General features: G+C 44.9%; 2 protein-coding genes across 3 annotated transcripts in view; both read left to right on the top strand.

Moving 5' to 3' along the window:
* SLC26A2 (solute carrier family 26 member 2) lies at positions 1-15249 on the top strand. Its single transcript, XM_029583273.1, has 3 exons — positions 1-115; positions 6842-7528; positions 11286-15249. The coding sequence occupies exons 2-3, from the start codon at positions 6866-6868 to the stop codon at positions 12816-12818; spliced, it is 2196 nt and encodes a 731-aa protein (XP_029439133.1). The 5' UTR covers positions 1-115; positions 6842-6865; the 3' UTR covers positions 12819-15249.
* The window catches only part of LOC115079598 (sulfate transporter-like), a 25653-nt gene continuing 14725 nt past the window's right edge, over positions 7398-18325 (top strand). For both annotated transcript variants that reach the window (XM_029583271.1, XM_029583272.1), the window contains exon 1: positions 7398-7528. The gene's annotated coding sequence lies outside the window, so the exon portion shown is untranslated. The remainder of the gene's footprint in view (positions 7529-18325) is intronic.

Raw genomic sequence — 18325 nt, forward strand, 5'->3', positions numbered from 1 at the left:
GGCCTAGGGGCCTGGGGGGCGTGGCGGCTGCGAGCGGGGCCGCCTCCGGCCCGCGGTCCGGACCTCTGGAGTCCGGTTCCCGGCACTCGGTGTGCACCGGCCGGCGGGCGAGCGGGTGAGTGCGCGGCGGGGACGGGCAGGGGGGTGGGCTGGCAGCTTCACGAAGTCTCTCCCTGGGGCCGCAGCTCCGACCCCCGCTCTCTCGCTTGACGTGGCACTTGTCGCTCGTGCATGGAGCTGACGTTCCCGGACTGAGCCCCCTCCCCCCCCCCCAGACATGAGAGTGAGGACCCCGAGTCAGGGCGATCCCCGCTCTCCCGCACTCGCAGGGACCCCCCTGCACCCGGGGAGATCCCCTCCCCACCCAGCACAAGATGTGTCGCGCTGCATCAGCTGAGAGGACCATGGAGCCCGGCATCCTGCCCCTGAAAGCACCTGGCAGGTGGCCCCCAGGAAAGCCCGGTCCATGCCGCTCCCTGCCTAGGACCCCATCAGCACCTGGCAGGTGGCCCCCAGGAAAGCCCGGTCCATGCCGCTCCCTGCCTAGGACCCCATCAGCACCTGGCAGGTGGCCCCCAGGAAAGCCCGGTCCATGCCGCTCCCTGCCCAGGACCCCATCAGCACCTGGCAGGTGGCCCCCAGGAAAGCCCGGTCCATGCCGCTCCCTGCCCAGGACCCCATCCCCAGAGCTCGCGCTTCCTGCCACATCAGCCTCCTGCTGTCATTACCCTTCACATCTGCCCTCATTGTTCGTGTCTTGTCAGCCTCCCAATCTCGCCCCCTGGCAGACAGGCTTTCCGCGGATCTGAACTGTGTAAATGCCCCTGCTTTTTAGTGTTTGGATGCTTTTTACCTTTTCAGAACATAGCATCACTTCACTTGGAGGAAAGAGTTCTCTTTTCCATGACTTTCTTGTTTGCAAAGTTGTATTTTTCCTATATGCTGTGGGCTCTGAAAACTATTTGGAGCTTCAACCTAAACCTCATTCTCTCACGTTCACGTTTCTTACTGTTTTAGCTTTAGGAACTTTAAGAAAAAGGAAATAAGAGTAACTGTCAGCTGGTGGAGTAACTCTATCCTCCTGTGATATTGTTATCTCTTGAGTGATGCTGCTTGCTCTCTCATAATTTCCTTGATGCTGCAGCAAATGTTTAAGAAAACGTTTTAATTTGTCACTTTATCTTTGTTTTTATATATGACCAAGTTTCAGAATTTTCCATACAGAATATTTGTAGTTTTTGTCAATAACTTACACTCTGCCTGCTTTGAAGAGATGTAAACTAGGTTCATTTTATGTATTTAAAGCCTGTAGATGTTTTGTAACTTGTAATTTAACATGAATGACTCCCCAAGCAATATATTTTTGTGACTACCTGTGTGGGACCGTTTCCAGGCTTCCATTACACTTTTTTCATTGTGGAGGTAGCAGCTAACTCATGCCACAGGTCAGGAAATATTGCAGGAGTAAAAGTTAAAAGAATGAATTGGGGATGCATAGGAATTACAGTAATTTAAAAGGAAGAGCTGAATGCTCCATTTGTTATCATGTACTGTTGTGTGGGATGAGAGGAGAGTGGCTATTAGGGGTGTGCATTCGTTTTGAACTTAAATGGAAAACGCAACTTATTTTTTTTTTTAACTTAAAAAAAAGATGAGGCTTAAAGGATCGGATTTCAAACTTATTCAACATAGCTATGTTGAATACGTTGGAAATCGCGATTGTTGATCTAAATAAAAATTTAAACCCCTCACCCTCCTTAATCCCCCCCCCCCGAAGACTTACCAAAGCTGGCCAAAAGTTCCGTGAGGGTCCGGGAGCGGACGCGTGGGGAATCACGTGACGCGGACGTCACGTGATTCCCCTCGGGTTCGCTCCCGGACCCCTCGTTGGGCTCAAAAGGAACTTTTGGCCAGCTTGGGGGGCCTCCTGACCTTTTGGCCAGCTTGGGGGGGTCAGGAGGCCCCCCCAAGCTGGCCAAAAGTTCCTTTTGAGCCCAACGAGGGGTCCGGGAGCGAACCCGAGGGGAATCACGTGACGCCGTGTCACTCCGACGTGACGCCGACGTCACGTGCTCCTTGCAAAGGAGTTCAGGAATGGCGTCCTGACCCCGCTGGACCACCAGGGAGTTTTGGTAAGTCTTGGGGGGGGGGGGGGGGATTAAGGCGGGTGAGGGGTTTAAATTTTTATTTGCACATATGGACATAGACTCAACTTATGGAATTCTCCATATGTCCATATTGACCGCAAATGGGACCCCTTTTCGACTTATGGACTTATGAACTTAAACTTTCGGTCTGCACATCCCTAGTGGCTATTCATCAAGCTTTATCTTTCTAGCCTATGTGAAACATCTTTTTCTCTGGAGGCTGGGAGAATTGCACCACTCCTGTCACAGCAGACATGATTGCATTTTGAGCCAACTTCAGAAATGGAATTAAAGTGGATTTTACTGTTGGAATGGTAGGTAGATCATTCTAGGTCTTGGTCACGGTTGTACGTGAATCCACATAAGAGCTCAGTGCTGGTTGTCAGGGTTGTGAGAGAAGAGTTGCTGGATAAATGTGCACATGAAAATGAACAAAGAAAGGAAAAACTGTATTTTTCAAGCAATCCAAATGTATGAATTTTTCCCTGCATAGCCCACCCTTTCCAAAGATCTGTTGGGTTTGCTCAGAATGCAGGTGTCTTTCTCCCCCCTGCCCCTGTGCTGTGAAAGAACGCTGTCCTCGCTTAACACATTTTAAGCAAAAGCATAACATAAATGCCATACTGGGTCAGTCCAGAGGCCGATCAAGTCTGGCATTGTGTCTCTGACAAGTGGCCAATCCAGGTCACAAGTACTCAGTAGGATCCCAAAAAATAGGCCCAGTCCTTTTGTCTTATAACCAGGATTAGCAGTGGCTTCCCCACCTTTACGTGGCTAACGGGTAAATAGGGAATGCTTATTGATCTTTTCTAATAGGACTAGGGGACACACCATGAAGTTAATGGGAAATATTTTTAAAACAAATCAGAGAAAATATTTTTTTTCACTCAGCGCATAATTAATTGTGGAATTTGTTGCCAGCGGATGTGGTGAAAGCAGTTAGTGAATCTGGGTTTAAAGAGAGCTTGGATGAGTTCCTGGAGGAAGAGTCCATAAACCACTATTCCACACCACTCCTGATTTTAAGGACCTCTCAGCTGTCTCTTCTCCAGGCTGTAGACCCCCAACCTGTTTAGTCTGTCCTCTCCCATTATCATTTTGGTTGCCCTTCCCTGCAGCTTTTCTGGTTCTGCTATGTCTTTTTTGAGATGGGGAGATGAGAATTGCACACAAAAGTGCAGTCGCCCATCTATAGATTATAGAGGCATTATGATATCTTTCAGTTTATTTTCCATTCCTTCCTTAGAATATCTAAATTTCTATTGGCTTTTTTGACCACCACTGAAGACTGAGCTTTCAAAACATTGAGCACTGTGACTCCATCCTTTTCCAAATATGGAACCCAGCATCATGCAACTATAAAGTGGATTCTTCTTCTCTGTATGCATCACTTTACGCTTGTCCATATTAAATTTCATCCGTCATTTGGATGCCCAATCCCTGAGTCTCACAATCGGCTTGTGATTTAACATCTTTGAATCATTTTGTGTCATCTGCAAATTTGATCACCTCACTCATCACTGCCTTTGCCAGATGTATTAAGAGGCATGGTCCCAGTACAGAACCTCCATTGAGATAATGATCATTCAGGCCTATTCTCTGTTCCTGTCTTTTAACCAATTACCAGTCCATAATAGGACATTTCATGACTCTTTAATATCCTGATGAGCCTGTCATGAGGGACTTTGTAAAACGCCTTTTGAAAATCCAGATACACTTTATCACTTGATTCATCCTTGCCCACATGTTTATTAATCCCTTAAAAAAAAAAACCTAACAGATTTGTAAGACAAGACTTCCATTTGCTAAATTCATATTGGCTCTGCCCCTTTGACCTATGTCTGTCCAGATGGCCCAGTAACACTAACAGGCATGGATGCAAAATTGTTCTTTGTTCCTGTGGGTACTTCTGCATCCATCTACTTATTCCATGGCCAGGTTTTCTGTGTGCTGGAAATAGTGTGTCCAGAAGTCTCTGCATGAATAGCATTGCTGTGGGTCTTTCTGTTTATTCATAATAGTTACCCAGGGTCCTCAGTCCTCTGTATTTTAACTTTCAGGAGGTTGAAGGCGTTAAAAGTAAGTAAAACCCAGCTTTTGAGGATCTTTAACAATCCATTCCTGCTGTTGACTTTGTCTGTCAGGATGAGAGAGAATTACCACACTATATACCTGCTGGCAAGATGACTGTGACATACACTATGGTCTTTTGGCTGAGTCTTTTTATTCATTAGTTGCTTGGTTCCTTGCTTTTATTGTGATAGACCTGCATTGATCTTAAGCAGGGGGTGACTGAAACTTGGAACGTATGCTCATCTCCAGTAGTGACGTGTAGAAGGCAAAATGGGGCATCTGACCGTGAGATCAGGGGAATTCTATTACCAAGTGAAATACGTTGGCCAGGACTAGAAGTCACAGGCATGTGACTTGTGTTCACTTCAGGTTTTACAGAGGTAACTGGAGGACTGCAGTGTTGTGTGGTTTGAAGGTGATTATAAAGCCTGGGGAAGGTTTGAATAAAGTTTCATCTTATTTATCTGCCTATATACTGTTTCTTCATACACTGCAGGCAGACTGCTCCATTGTTATGCTTATAAAGAGACTTTTCAGACAAATAAAAAGGTAGAAATCTGTTGTCTTTAAATATCTGAGGTATGTGAATTTCTCCTGTCATATCTCCCACCTCGCTCCACTTGTAAGCACGAGACCTGACATTTCTGAAGGGGTGATTTTTGTGTATATTTAATTTAAAAAATAGGCTCAACTATTTTACTGATGACCCGATTATTATTCTACTTGAAATAATTCCACAGTGACGGTCTTGCTTCTTACTGCAATGCCTTCCATGTCTTTGAAGCTGGTTCCTTGCCTGTGAAAGACTTGGTTGTAGTCGTCAGTGTGGTGCATATTCCTGGGAAGTTAGAAGCTTGCCTGCAGTGAATGAACAAGGTGCTGATTATCAGGCTTGACACAATAGTGCTATAGATACCCTATGAGCAAAGTTTTTCCAGTTAGAGGCTGCTACCAACGTCTAGACATTATGCAGCCGGGAGACACTGAGCAAATATGCGCCGTCAGTGATCGTCATGTGTTAGTGGGTAAGGAAAGATATCCATGCTTAATTTTTTCAGCATATTCCAAAGGTAGACCTGGGTTGTTCTTAGTGAATTTCATCGCCTTACAGTTCTCCCATTGGAGCATCCTACAGAAGAGCAGGAAATCAATCTGTTTGCACTGACAGCTTGTTCAAACATGATGGGAAGGTGAAAGTTCATGTTTTCTCAGTACAGGGCTGCACGGAGTGTCCCTGAGGATGCGATCATAATATGTTTTAAAATGACTCTCCACGCATGCAGCTTACATAGGCCCTGCCGTCTTTAACGAAAGGATCGGCCCATCAGTCTGTGTAAAGCTCGATGTTCAGGATGCAAAGAAAATGTGGGCAATCTGTTTAAGCAGTGAGATGGTGAAAGGTGGCGATAACGTTCACAGATTATTTCACCTTCCTCAGGTGCCCGCTCCCATAAGTGGAGCTGCATGGAGGATAGCTTGATAGCAAATCTCTAATTACTGCTGAAAATTCAGCAACAAGCAGGAGTTGCACGCTTTGTCCATGCCACAGCTCCCCTTGTCCTTCCCCTTACTGCGTGACCTCATGTCATGTCCTTAACGTGGTCATCAGAAGGCAAGCATTTACTGGCCTGAAGGGGCAATATCCAGCTCGTACCATTTTTACAGCAGAAGCATATTCTTCCACATGCAGGCATTCAAGATATATTACAATTATTTACAAATAAAAATGTTTACATCTCTTTTTCCCTCTGTGTGTATATAAAAATCATTAAACTCTTTAAGTATCAGATAGCAAACCTTGTAGGTAATTAATCATGGAGCCATAAATGTTGGGTCTTTATTGATAGAAGCTTTTACATATATTTCATTTATTTATTTAAAATGTTTATAACTTAAGTCAATCAAAATATACTGTTTCTGAACTTGTAAATAGTTTGGAATATGCAATAAGGCAGGAACATCACGGGTATTAGATTTTAAATATGTCTTTTCTCATATTTAGGGTTAACAGGCAGTCATTACACTGAAATGGTATTTCAAGTTATAAGACATTGGGCTAGGTTCCCAGTGAGACTGTAACCTGCTCCTAACGGAAGTCAGAGGAGAAAAGTAGACAGGAAAAAAAGCTGCTAATTTCTAATTCCTCCTGAAAGCAAAAATAATAACAATTTATGCAGGGCACCTTTCATCCAAACAGAATCTCTGTATGCTTTACCATTTAATGCCTCAGAAACCTATATGCAACCACTTCTGAGCTATTGTGCCTAATCTATATGACCGCTCCTAAAAGGCAGCGTGAAGAAAGACCAGTGTTAATCTTTTTGTCCATTTACTACTGGGCTTACTGACTGAGGCACAAGAAGAAGATAAAGTGACTGCAGAATCGGTGAGAAAGCAAAGTAGGAACTCAAGTTGCAGGATATTCCCTGCCTCATAGTTCCCTGTAAGAAGCACTTAAGTCTTCTTTTGCAGTTTAATCCAACCAGTCACTCGTCCGGGGGATAAAAATGCCTATTGTAATTGGGAACAAACTGTTTCTTAAGTCAGGTGTTACCGCTGAACAGGTGCAGAATGAGATGTTTGAAGGACAATAGTTGGAATTCATATTTCTGTTTTCACAGTGATCCCAAGAAAGCACCATCAAGATGGCGGGAGAAAGCCCGGACGAGAGCAGTTTCAGCCCTGTCCTGGCAGGAGCAGCCGCACAGAATGGCGAGGGGCTTGGCAGACATCGTGCTGGGAAGATCTTCCTAGAAAAACGGGAGGTGGCGTGCGCCGGCGTGAAGAAGCTCCTGGCAGAGACGGTGAAAGAAAATGTCAGCTGCACACCAGCCAGATTCAAAGACCTGCTTTTCAGCTTCTTCCCTGTCTTACAGTGGCTCCCAAAGTATCGAAAAGAGTACGTCCTGGGCGATGTCATGTCGGGCCTTATCGTGGGCATCCTGCTGGTTCCTCAGTCGATCGCTTATTCCCTTTTGGCTGGGCAGGAGCCCATCTACGGCTTATACACATCATTCTTCGCCTGCCTCATTTATTTTCTAATGGGAACTTCCCGGCACATCTCGGTGGGCATTTTTGGGGTGCTCTGCTTGATGGTGGGAGAGGTGGTGGAGCAGGAACTGGAAGCAGCGGGGTACAATGCGTTTCATGAAAGCCAAGATGGCCTTCACGCCAACATAACCTCCTACGAACGTAACAGCACGCTGAGTCCTGCTACTGCCAACCAGTCCGCAGGGCTGCCCTGTGATAGGAGCTGCTACGCCATCACTGTTGGAGTCACCGTTACTTTCATGGCTGGAGTTTATCAGGTAAGAAACAGCGGCTGGATACTACGTGGCCTAGGGCGTTATCCTTGGAAAGTAGTTGGGTTGGTGGCCTGTGGATCATGGAAACGGAGCAGATGAGAAGATATTTGAGTACGGGAGATGAGAGCAGAAGTAAATCGGAGAGGGAGATTTCAGGGTAAGTCAGCAGAGCCTAACTAGGAGAAGTGAGAATAGACTTCCCCTGCAGTATAGTCCTGTACGTGCAGGTAAATCGTTGATCACTGTGATGTTAGTGATCACTGACCCAGCCTGAGCACGGAGGGCATTCATTCATAGTCGCACAGTAAGCCCCTGTGGAGGGGGATTATACGTTTTCTGTGTTTCACTTTCTGCGACTCTGGCAGTCAGTTACTTAGCCATGATACTGGGACAGGAAACAAAAAATGGTGTTGGAGCAAATTTTGTCTCCTAGAGGAGGAATTAACTTCACGACCCCTAAAAATGACTTTGGCCTAGATCAGCACCTAAAATCTAAGCATGAAATTCACATCTGCTTCTGTCTGCCAGCAGCTCCTTCCATCTTTTCTTCTTTATCTATCTATATTCTGCCTTTCAGCCCTTTCAAGGCAGATTTCCCTGACCCCAGAGGGCTCCCAGCCTAAGGGAGCTTGGGAGAAAATCCTTAGTAACTCGGGCCCCGAGTCTGTACCTGAGGCAGAGGGGAGCAGCCGCGGGGGCATATTTCAGAGTTTACCTTCCTGATGATGCTACACAGTGGCCATAGCACAACCTGCTGCCTGCAGCTGGGAGGCCCGGATCTTCCCTTTCACGTGTAACGGTTAAGTACTTCAATCTAATGATACAAAGGGTAGCTGCCTGGCTTGTGCCGAGGGACCCTACGCAGGATGACGTCTCTTAAAGCGAAATCCCTGCTACCATGACCAGTTTTTCATATTCTGGTAATTTTTAGGGAGAGTACAGCCTCTGTAGTGAGCAAGTATCCTTTTGTCACTTCCTTCAGTGGAAAGTTGAAATACCCAATCTGTTAGCCAACTAAAATCCAACGCAGCCAGAAGAGTCCTTGCTAGATGAGTTCCGATGTATTCCGCATCCTTTCACGCGTGTTTGTTCAGCACCCGAGCCACTAGATTGGGTGGCATTAATCACCAGGACCATTAGGCCCGAGGAAATACCCAGCAGGCTATAGAACGCATCGGGTGAATCTTTTCTTTCATGTTAGGAGCTGTATCGACATATTGGTGCCATTATTCAGCAGCGTGGCGAGGGGACAATATATCTGGCTACAGACAGAAGGATGAATTTATTTATTTATTTATTTTAAGCATTTTATATACCGAGATACCTTGGGAACATCATCTCGGTTTACAGATAACTAAAAATAGCAGGAAGCTTTACAGAAGAACATTATAAGAAAAAAAATAGAGGATAAACAAGACACTGTTAAAATGAATTAAAATGAATTCACAATATAATGTAAATAGTTAATCCTAACTGCTCGGTTATCTTACTCTAATTCTTACTCTAATTCTCTCCCCAGTTATATTAACCTTGTTGTAATGTAACTTTATGAACTCTTTGCACTTGTTAATGTTCCGTTTTTTGTTCACATCCCCTTGTTATATGTAAACCGGCATGATGTGATTTTTAATCACGAATGCCGGTATAGAAAAACTCTAAATAAATAAATAAATTGTCAACAGTAAACACGTTTATGGGAGGGGTAACTGAGAAGGGGAAATATTTACAAGTAATAACATGAAATTTACAAAGAATTTACAGGGGGGGCGAATTGTTATAGATATTCAGTGGATGTATCTGGATAAAGTCCTAGTTAGCTGGCATGACCAGAGTTAGCTGGATAAGGTATTAAGCTAAGTGAATATAAGTTGGAGGAGGTTAGAGCACACGTAAATTTCAAAGCCATGTTTGGTCTGGCAAGTCCTGACCTTAGCTGAATATTGACCCCACTGTCTCTGCTTCTGCTTTTCCTGCCCCTCCTCACCAGATCGTACAGTAATCCGATTTTTCCTTTACTCTTTTCCTGCTATGTAAAAGAACAGCTTATTTTTCATTCTGCTTCGATCTAACTACCCGTTGCATACTTTTCTCACCACTTCTCCTCGCCTCCTTACTGATTTTTTTCCATTTTCTAACTTTGCTGTGGCAATGTCAAGGATGCCTGTCAGTACATTTTTGAGAATTATGCACAATGATTCATTCTTTCCTTACTTATTGCATGCAAAGGTAAAACTGTTCAGCCAGAAAATGAATTGTAATGATTTCTTCTCTTATATTTTGTGTACATGTTTAGGGCATGCTCTTACTTTCAGAAAATATGTTTAAAGGAATTCAGGAATTCTGCAGTCCTAACGATGTAGTAATTTATATATTAGGTTATTAACATTGAGGTCCATATTCAGTCGTTGCCTGGATAGCAAAGTTAGCTGGCTACCTTTATCCAGTTAGTCATATTGTTGTAAACCATATGAAAAACTCTGGGAAACTCAGCTCTATATTGTTTTAAAAATTTCCGACTTTATTCTATTTTTTGTAAAACTTAGTATAGTTAATTTAATTAAGCTAAGAAGATGTTAGTTAGAATTAGGGCTTAAAGTATACATTTGTATTTTTTTCCTTAACTTTATTTTCTTTCGTTTATATTGTTGCGTTTTCATTAATTTTATTATTTAATTAGATGTATTTTTTATTCTCTTATTTTATTTTATTTCATCTTATTTTTATTCTGAAAGTTGTAAACCGTTTTGGTCAAATTATTATTTGTGAAAGACGGTATAGAAATGTTTTTAAATAATTAAATTAATAATTATCCAGATAACTGTAGGACAACTCTTTGGTCTGTCCAGACTTAACCAGCTAACTTTGAATATCAGAGTTAGCTGCATAACTTAGCTGTCTAATTCAAGTGCTCCTCGTTATACTCGGGAAATAACCCTAATTTAGCCAGCTAAGTGCCCAAATAATTATTTAATTGGATGACTTTGATTTACCTGTCTAAATGCTTCTGAATGTGGACCTCTGTGTAATGAAGGTTGCTATATGGCTCCCTTTACAAGCCTTCGTGCTGCTGCAGCTTAGCAGTTTGATGGTTCAGTCCTATGGATGATCCTCTGACTTGTCTCCTTGTGCATGATTAATGCTTATTGGAGCCAGAGAGTAAACATCCCACAAAAGAGTTTCTTCCATTTGTGTATTTACAGATACAGTGATAAAGCCAAAGGTATACAGCACCTTATGTTAATGTATAATATTTTCCAAATGGGATACAGAAGGAAAGCCAGCAATAATGTGTTTTTTTTTTCATGGACTGGCACCTCCTGAGTTTCAGACTTCTAGTATAGAAATACATGAAAAAATGTAATTTGTTAATATTCTGTGCACAGGTCTGAAATATTATGGAGAATTTTGAAGATATGGATTTTTCTCTTATTTGCCAGTCTTCCCACACGTGAAACGCTCCCAGCAGGCAACGACTTAAAGGGAAGCCTGCTCTGATGTGAGCCGTTTCATCGAGTTCTTTGTGTCCAAGCCCTTTAGATTACTCTCTCCTCAATGGTCTCCTTGGACAGTGAGAGCTGGTTTAGCCGTCAGAGAGTGATTGCACTCAGATAACTATTTCCTTGGTGTCTAACGAGCAAACTAGGGTAAGAAGTTGTGCTCTTCCGACCTGAACCCACATCACGATTCTGTCCCTGAGAATTTGTAATCTACGTTGATTTCCAGAGAAGTAAAGATGTTTTCTTTTGTGACATTCTTTCAGGTTGCAATGGGTCTCCTGCAGGTGGGCTTCGTCTCGGTGTACCTTTCAGATTCCTTGCTCAGTGGATTTGCCACAGGCGCATCCTTCACTATCCTTACCTCCCAAGTCAAGTATCTTCTGGGAATAAGCATCCCCCGCAGCGGTGGCGTTGGCTCTCTTCTGCGCACCTGGATATACATTTTCCAAAACATCCATAAGACCAATATTTGTGACCTTGTCACCAGTACATTGTGCCTTCTTGTTCTCATTCCAACCAAAGAGATAAACGAGTGCTACAAATCCAAACTCAAGGCCCCAATCCCCATTGAACTCTTTGTGGTCATTGCAGCTACCTTAACTTCTCACTTTGGGCATCTGAATGAAAGGTACGGCTCTAGTGTGGCCGGGGACATTCCTACTGGATTCATGTTGCCCAAAACACCAGACTGGGGCCTGATTCCCAATGTTGCTGTGGGGGCCTTTTCTATTGCCATCATTGGCTTTGCCATCACCGTGACGCTGTCTGAGATGTTTGCCAAGAAGCATGGCTACACCGTCAAAGCCAACCAGGAAATGTACGCCATTGGCTTCTGCAACATTATTCCCGCCTTCTTCCACTGCTTTACGACTAGCGCAGCTTTGGCCAAGACCCTTGTCAAAGAGTCCACGGGCTGTAAAACCCAGATCTCAGGGGTAGTGACTGCCTTGGTTATTCTGCTCGTCCTACTAGTGGTGGCGCCCCTCTTCTATTCCCTGCAGAAATGTGTCCTGGGTGTTATAACCATTGTGAACCTTCGAGGTGCCCTCAGAAAGTTTGTGGATCTGCCCAACATGTGGAAGCTGAGCAAAGTGGATACTGCAATCTGGCTAGTGACCATGGCCTCCACAGCATTAATAAGCACGGAGCTGGGCTTGCTGATCGGCGTCTGCTTCTCTATGCTGTGCATTATTTTGCGCACTCAGATGCCGGCAGCCATGCTGCTTGGCCAGGTGGATGGCACTGAAATCTACGAGTCTCTGTCAGCATACAAGAACCTCAAAACTATGCCAGACATTCAGATTTTCCGCTTTGAGGCCCCTCTGTGCTATGTTAACAAACATCACTTTAAGTCGGCCTTGTACAAACAAACCGGACTTAACCCCGCCTCAGTGCTCGCAGCTGAAAAGAAGGCTGCCAAGAGCAGGCTAAGAGAAGAGAAAAAGGAGGCTGTGGTGAGCTTTAGTAGCGGCCAGCAAGAAGGAGAAGTCTCGGTGCAGCTTTTCCAAGAGCGGCTGCCGTTTCACACCCTGGTGATCGACTGTGCTGCCATTCAGTTCCTGGACACGGTGGGGATTAGTACACTCAGAGAAGTCCTGAGAGAGTACAAGGAGCTGGGCATTCGGGTCCTGCTGGCTCAGTGCAGTCCTTCCGTCAGGGCTTCCTTACGCAGTGGGGACTACTTCAAGAGCGAGGAGGACAATCTGCTCTTCTACAGCCTGCATCAGGCCATCTGCTTTGTACAGAGCGAGCAGCAACAGAATGGAAGCTGTGCGGCTGGGGACGCCTCTTGCTGACCTCTGGAAAGAAAAGCACAAACAAGATAATTTCATGCAAAATACAAAATCTGAATTGGACTTTGAACAGGGAAAAAAAGCATTAATTCTGTTATTGATAATGTATGAGTATGTGCATTATCTATGTGTCTGTTTGCATATATAGATGTGTGTACGTATATAGTTAATATATATATTCACACTCCTTGTTGCATACAGAATCGTGTTAATGATCGTCTGTTGTGGAGAACTGAGGTCTTGCCCTGCTGGTCAGGGTAATTAGCGCCCCAGCTCATCAGAAATGACCACAAAAGTGCCAGAGTTACATTTTCAGTTGAATTAGCACAAAGAGAATATTAACTTTACAAAGACCGACCAGCGGAGTGTGCATCGCAGATGCGTTTACTCAGGACTTCTTCACTGTGCCGTACAAGACCTCAGTAACATATCTATGCAGTACAGATACTATTTGCCATTCTTTGATATTAGATCTACTTTCAGCACAAGGCCAGGAAGTAACAGCCGCCTACTGTCATGGTCCTGCTTGAGGAAGGAGGGAGGGCTGCATTAGCCTATTAACTGGAAGAAAAGCCCACAGTTTCCTTTGAAAGGTCAATGCATGTATAAGATCTAATCTTATAGAAACCACGGCTTTTACCCTTCCCTATGCAGAGCAACGTGCAGAGCACCTGAAACGTGGCTGGCTTAACACTTCCATTCCTCTTCTTGTTAATTCTTTGAATATTATAGAAATGAAATGTATTAGATCCTTATGCCAAGCAGCACTTGTCTGTCTTAGATGCCTGGGAAAAAGGACCTTAGCAGGCACAAAATCTTGCAGCTTTAAACATTATTTTCTCTGCCCATCTGTTTTGTTGGTTTCCTTTTTATTGGAATTGTCAAAAGTACCTAAGTGCATCTTAGAAATATAAATGTTCCGTGAAATAAAGAAACTAAATAGAATTTAAAAAAGGGACAGCGCACCAAAATACCACAAAATTCCCATATCTTTAATATGCACAAGCAAGTTTGTTAGTCTTTCATTTTGGGTGTCAGCAAGCACTGCCAGCCTTCTCTGTCATTCAGCCAGCTACATCCTGCTCCAATAGCATTTTTCCAATTCCCAAAATTGCACATAAAAACCCATCTCCATGAAAGTATGTCAAAGGAAAATCTCAGTTAACTTCTATGGCTATCCGGACCCAAAATGGTGATTGCTCTCACAAATTCAGTAAAATATGCAATGAAACAGAGCACACATGGTTTCCTCAAATATTTCCATTATCCCTAGGTCTGACTTGGAGCTAAAAGCTTATTTAAAGTCATCTTATATAAAGAGAGGGCCACCATATCCAACAACTCCCAGCAGCCTTTCTCTGTAGGTGATGTGCTCCTTACATCCCATCCAGTGGTTTTCTCCTTGCATTTCAGACAGGCTGGGAACTAGCAGACTCCTCTGCATTGACCTTTCTCACAGGGCTAAACCTGAAGGAGCGCAGCACTTTCGTTTCCGTGATCACTGCACATTACCTCTCAAGCAAGAGCCTTCCGAAGGACGTTTCCTATAAGCCAGGATATACAGTGCTTACTTTGCATTTTTTTACCAAGCTGCTGACCCCATTAACCTGGGGGTTCTGACTTTCCCAGCTCTCCAGGCCTGAGAGTCACGGTGTAGGTTCGCTTGCTCTGAAATTTTGTCAGTGCAGCCTGTGGCATGGGTGCATAGAGATGGGAAACAAAAATAAACAAAAACAGTGGCCGACAACATGGAATTAGTTAAGGGCTGTGGAAGGGAGGCACAGAGAGCTGGCTTCTTGGGTTGTGTGTGCACACAGCATGCAACTTTCTCAGCAATGGACAGCAAGTGCACACCCAGACAGGTGGCGTTTCATTGCAACTTCAGTCCAGTTTCAGGTAGCACATTGGCCACTGTCAGAGACAGCATGCTGGGCTTGATGCATTGAGGCATTGTGGCACTTCATATTTGAAATGCACCGGGATGAAACGTCAGCAGGCTGTAAGATCAGGGTTTTCTCAACCTGTCTGGGTGATCCCACAGACATTTGGGTTTTCAGAATATGCGCGTGATGCATTTACATATACTGGGTCTCTGATATATGCAGATGTATCTCATGCATATTCCTAAGCCTGAAAACCTGATTGGCTGTGGGATCAGCAGGACAGTTTGGGAAAGTTTGAAGTTAGATGTGCCATGCTGGGTCAGACCAAAGGTCCGTCGAGCCCAGCATCCTGTCTCAGTGGCCAATCCAGGTCACCAGCAGATCCCAAAGAGTAAATCCATTCCTTCTTGCAGTCTCCCAGGGATCAGCAAGTCTACCTTGCTAATAACTCTTTATGGATTTTTCTGTATTTTTGGAACTTGTCCAAATCCCTTTTAAAGATAACTTTCTGACTGTTCTTCCATGTATTAAAAAGGTCCTTGTTGATGTAATTACCCTGGTATTGTATTCTTGAAGAAAATATTACTAATATTCTATAATCTAAAATGATGAGGAGAGGAAATTGATGGGGAAGGCATTTTTGGAAGCACATTGCCAGCTTTTCTCGCCCTTCATCTGAAAGAGCAGCTGCATTGATCTTGTGAGTCTTAGAAAGGGAGAAAGCAGGAGCTTCACTGGCTCATTGTCCCTTTTTCCCATCAGACATTAAATGTTGAGCCTTTTAGATATCTGGGATGGGGTTTGCTAGCAGTCAGAGTATTGGATTGGTTTAGGAGGGGCAGAGGTTGTCTTTTCTCCCGGTTTTTAGCCGTCACTAATTGATACTGTGGGGTTATCATGAGTATTTGTATAATTACCGTGTGTTGCACAGAATACGTGTGAGGAGGGGCCGTTTGAGGCAGGTGAAGAACGCGAGAAGCCCTGTATCTGAAAGAGTTCAAGGTTAGTCATATGGAAATATTTCATGGACAGGGCGGTGCTGAAGACAAGAACAGTGAGAGCATTCAGAAGTGCATGGGATAAACACAGAGGATCGAAGCAAAGCACTGGGGTAACCGTGGAAGTTTTACTGTAACGGGGGGTAACCTGCATGGAGGGGCAGTTGCAGTGCTAAACAGGCCATTTTGGTTTTTATCTGCCGTCATGCCCTATGCTGCTGTCATACTATAAGTTTAACAGTTGCTTAACTGCAGTAACAGGCATGGATGAAGTGTAACGGGTTAGAAACGATGCTGAAACGACTGAGATGCTGTGGGCTGGTAAATTATTGCCCCCTTAGAGCCGACCTGGCTGTGGCCTTTACTGAAATCGTTTTTCAGTGTCGGACAGAACTGGTGGTCTCAGCTCTGCGAGATTCAGGGCTCCCTGCTTACAAGGAAAGCCTTTTGGTGGCTGAAGCTGGTTAACACCAGCCGGGGATTTTAAACTGCTGAGGCAGGCAGTCGCTCCCAGCCACACTGACTACTGTAATTCTCTTTTCATAGGGGTGTCCAAGAGATTATTAGTGCATTACAGGTGGATTTTAAAAGCCCTGCGCACGCCAAAGCTGGGAGACACACGGGTACACCACACAGATTTTAAGGGACCCCCGAATGCGCGAGTATTTCCCAGGACACACGCACACATCAGGAAGTCAAAACAGGGGGCGGGCACAGGCAGAGTCTGGGCCTGTAACCTGAAGCAAGTGTGCGAGTATTTACGCACACAACCTCGTGCCGGGGTCCCCTACCACGTAACTTCTGCTATGGATGGCGAGAACTTTTCCAAATAAAAAAACCAGGGCTAATCCCTGGGGTTTGAAGGTTCGGTGCTTAACAGAGTGACAGGGAGGCTCTCTAGCTGGGAGTTAGGAAGTCCTATCCCTTACGGGGCAAACTGGGAACGAACTGGGGAAACGGGTATTTGCGTCGGCACACGTGCCTAGCGAGCGTCCCACTTACACGGCAGAGATGACATTTGCACGCACATGTGTGTGCATGCATATAAAATTGTGCGCACATGTACGCGCGTACAGCCGATTTCATGACGTCTGCGCGCAAGGTGACCGCGTCCGTTCCCGTGAGCCGCCATACACGTGTACATGAATGCTGGCGCAGTGACTGGGCGTTGCCTCTAGCAGAGAGCTACCTCATTGCTATAGGACTTGCCCTGGCTCCCAGGAGTTTTACGCGTGAAATTAAAATGAACGTTCTGTGCTTTTGATGGGACACATCCTAAATACCTCCCTGTGCCAACTGCGGTGCTACTTGTGATCCAGTCAAGCCCAGAGGCTCGTAGTACTTGAAACCTCCTATCATGTGGAATTCACTGCCACTGTATGTAAGGGAAGCGAAGAATTACCCTGTCCCATTGAAGGCTCACACCTCGGCTCGTTGGCCAGTGCGTACCCTAGTGCACTTGCAGTCTGCATCAGCTCGCTAGTTGTATTTCTTCTTAGGAAATGAAGCTTACTTAGTGCCCGATTTTAAATCACTTATGCGCATAAAACCCGGGCCTTGCGCGCGCCGGGCCAATTTTCAAAGGGCTCAGCCGCACACGTAAACCCCCGGGACACGTGCAAGTCCCGGGATTAGCGAAAGGGGCAGTCCGGGGGCCATGGCAGGGCTAGAGGCGCCCAGCACGGTGGCCATTTGCCGGGGGGGGGGGGTCGCGCTCCGGGACGGTGCCGGCACGTGCAACTTGCTCCTGCTCAGAAGCGGTAGCAAAAGGTAGGATAAAGAATTTGGGGGGATTTAGGATTGGGATAGGGGGAGGGCAGGATAGGGGAAGGGGAAGGGAGCGTAGGCTAGGGGCTTGGGAAGTTCCCTCCCTGTCGCTCCTTCATTGGAGCAGACTGGGAGGGAACTGGGGAAGGCCCCGATGTGTCGCCGTGCGAATTTGCAAAATTATTCCCCCCCCTTGCGCATGCCGACCTGGCATTTTATAACATGCGCGCCAGCACATGCATGTTATGAAATTGCACGTCCATGTGTGCGCGCTGGGTAGCACGCGTGCAACTTTTACAAATCTACCCCTTAATGTCTCGGACTGATGGCCTTGTGTTTGGGCTTTGTAGCTTGTGATACCAGGTCACGGTGAGCACAACATTCTCTGTCTGTATAGTGGTTTATTTAGGCATAGTTTTCAGTTCTGTTTATTAGATAATGAGTGTATGATGCTGTATACTGCAGTCTGTAATGTGTATTTTCAGCATGTTTATTAGCCTTAAGGGTGGGAGACTGTGTGCTTAATTTTGTATTAATCATCTTTTTAACCTTGATGGATTTGTGTTTTAATTTTGTTGTGATCTACTTTGGATGGGTTTTTATCTAAAAAGGCAGGGTATAAATTGTTGAATTAAATTGATTAGTTTTGTATTATTGTTTGATTTGCTCTTGATTAAGTTTTAAAGGAAAGGCAGGCGGTCGAATATTGGGGAACAAATAAGGGGATGTGGATAGAGGATATTTTAAATCAAAAAAAGTATCTATGATTTAGGAGTGTAAGCTAATATTTGCTAATTGCAGGCATTCGGTCTACAGGAGTTGTCTGCATGCAACTCGCCTCAGTTATTAGACTGGTGATATT

This window comes from Rhinatrema bivittatum, chromosome 18, assembly GCF_901001135.1.
Source record: "Rhinatrema bivittatum chromosome 18, aRhiBiv1.1, whole genome shotgun sequence".
Lineage (NCBI taxonomy): Eukaryota > Metazoa > Chordata > Amphibia > Gymnophiona > Rhinatrematidae > Rhinatrema > Rhinatrema bivittatum.

What these genes read in the sequence shown, in the direction of transcription:
- SLC26A2 (XM_029583273.1), top strand. Translation starts at nt 6,866, where the DNA reads ATGGCGGGAGAAAGCCCGGACGAGAGCAGTTTCAGCCCTGTCCTGGCA. An exon ending in TCATGGCTGGAGTTTATCAG is followed by an intron (nt 7,529 to 11,285) that starts GTAAGAAACAGC and finishes ACATTCTTTCAG; the next exon opens with GTTGCAATGGGTCTCCTGCA.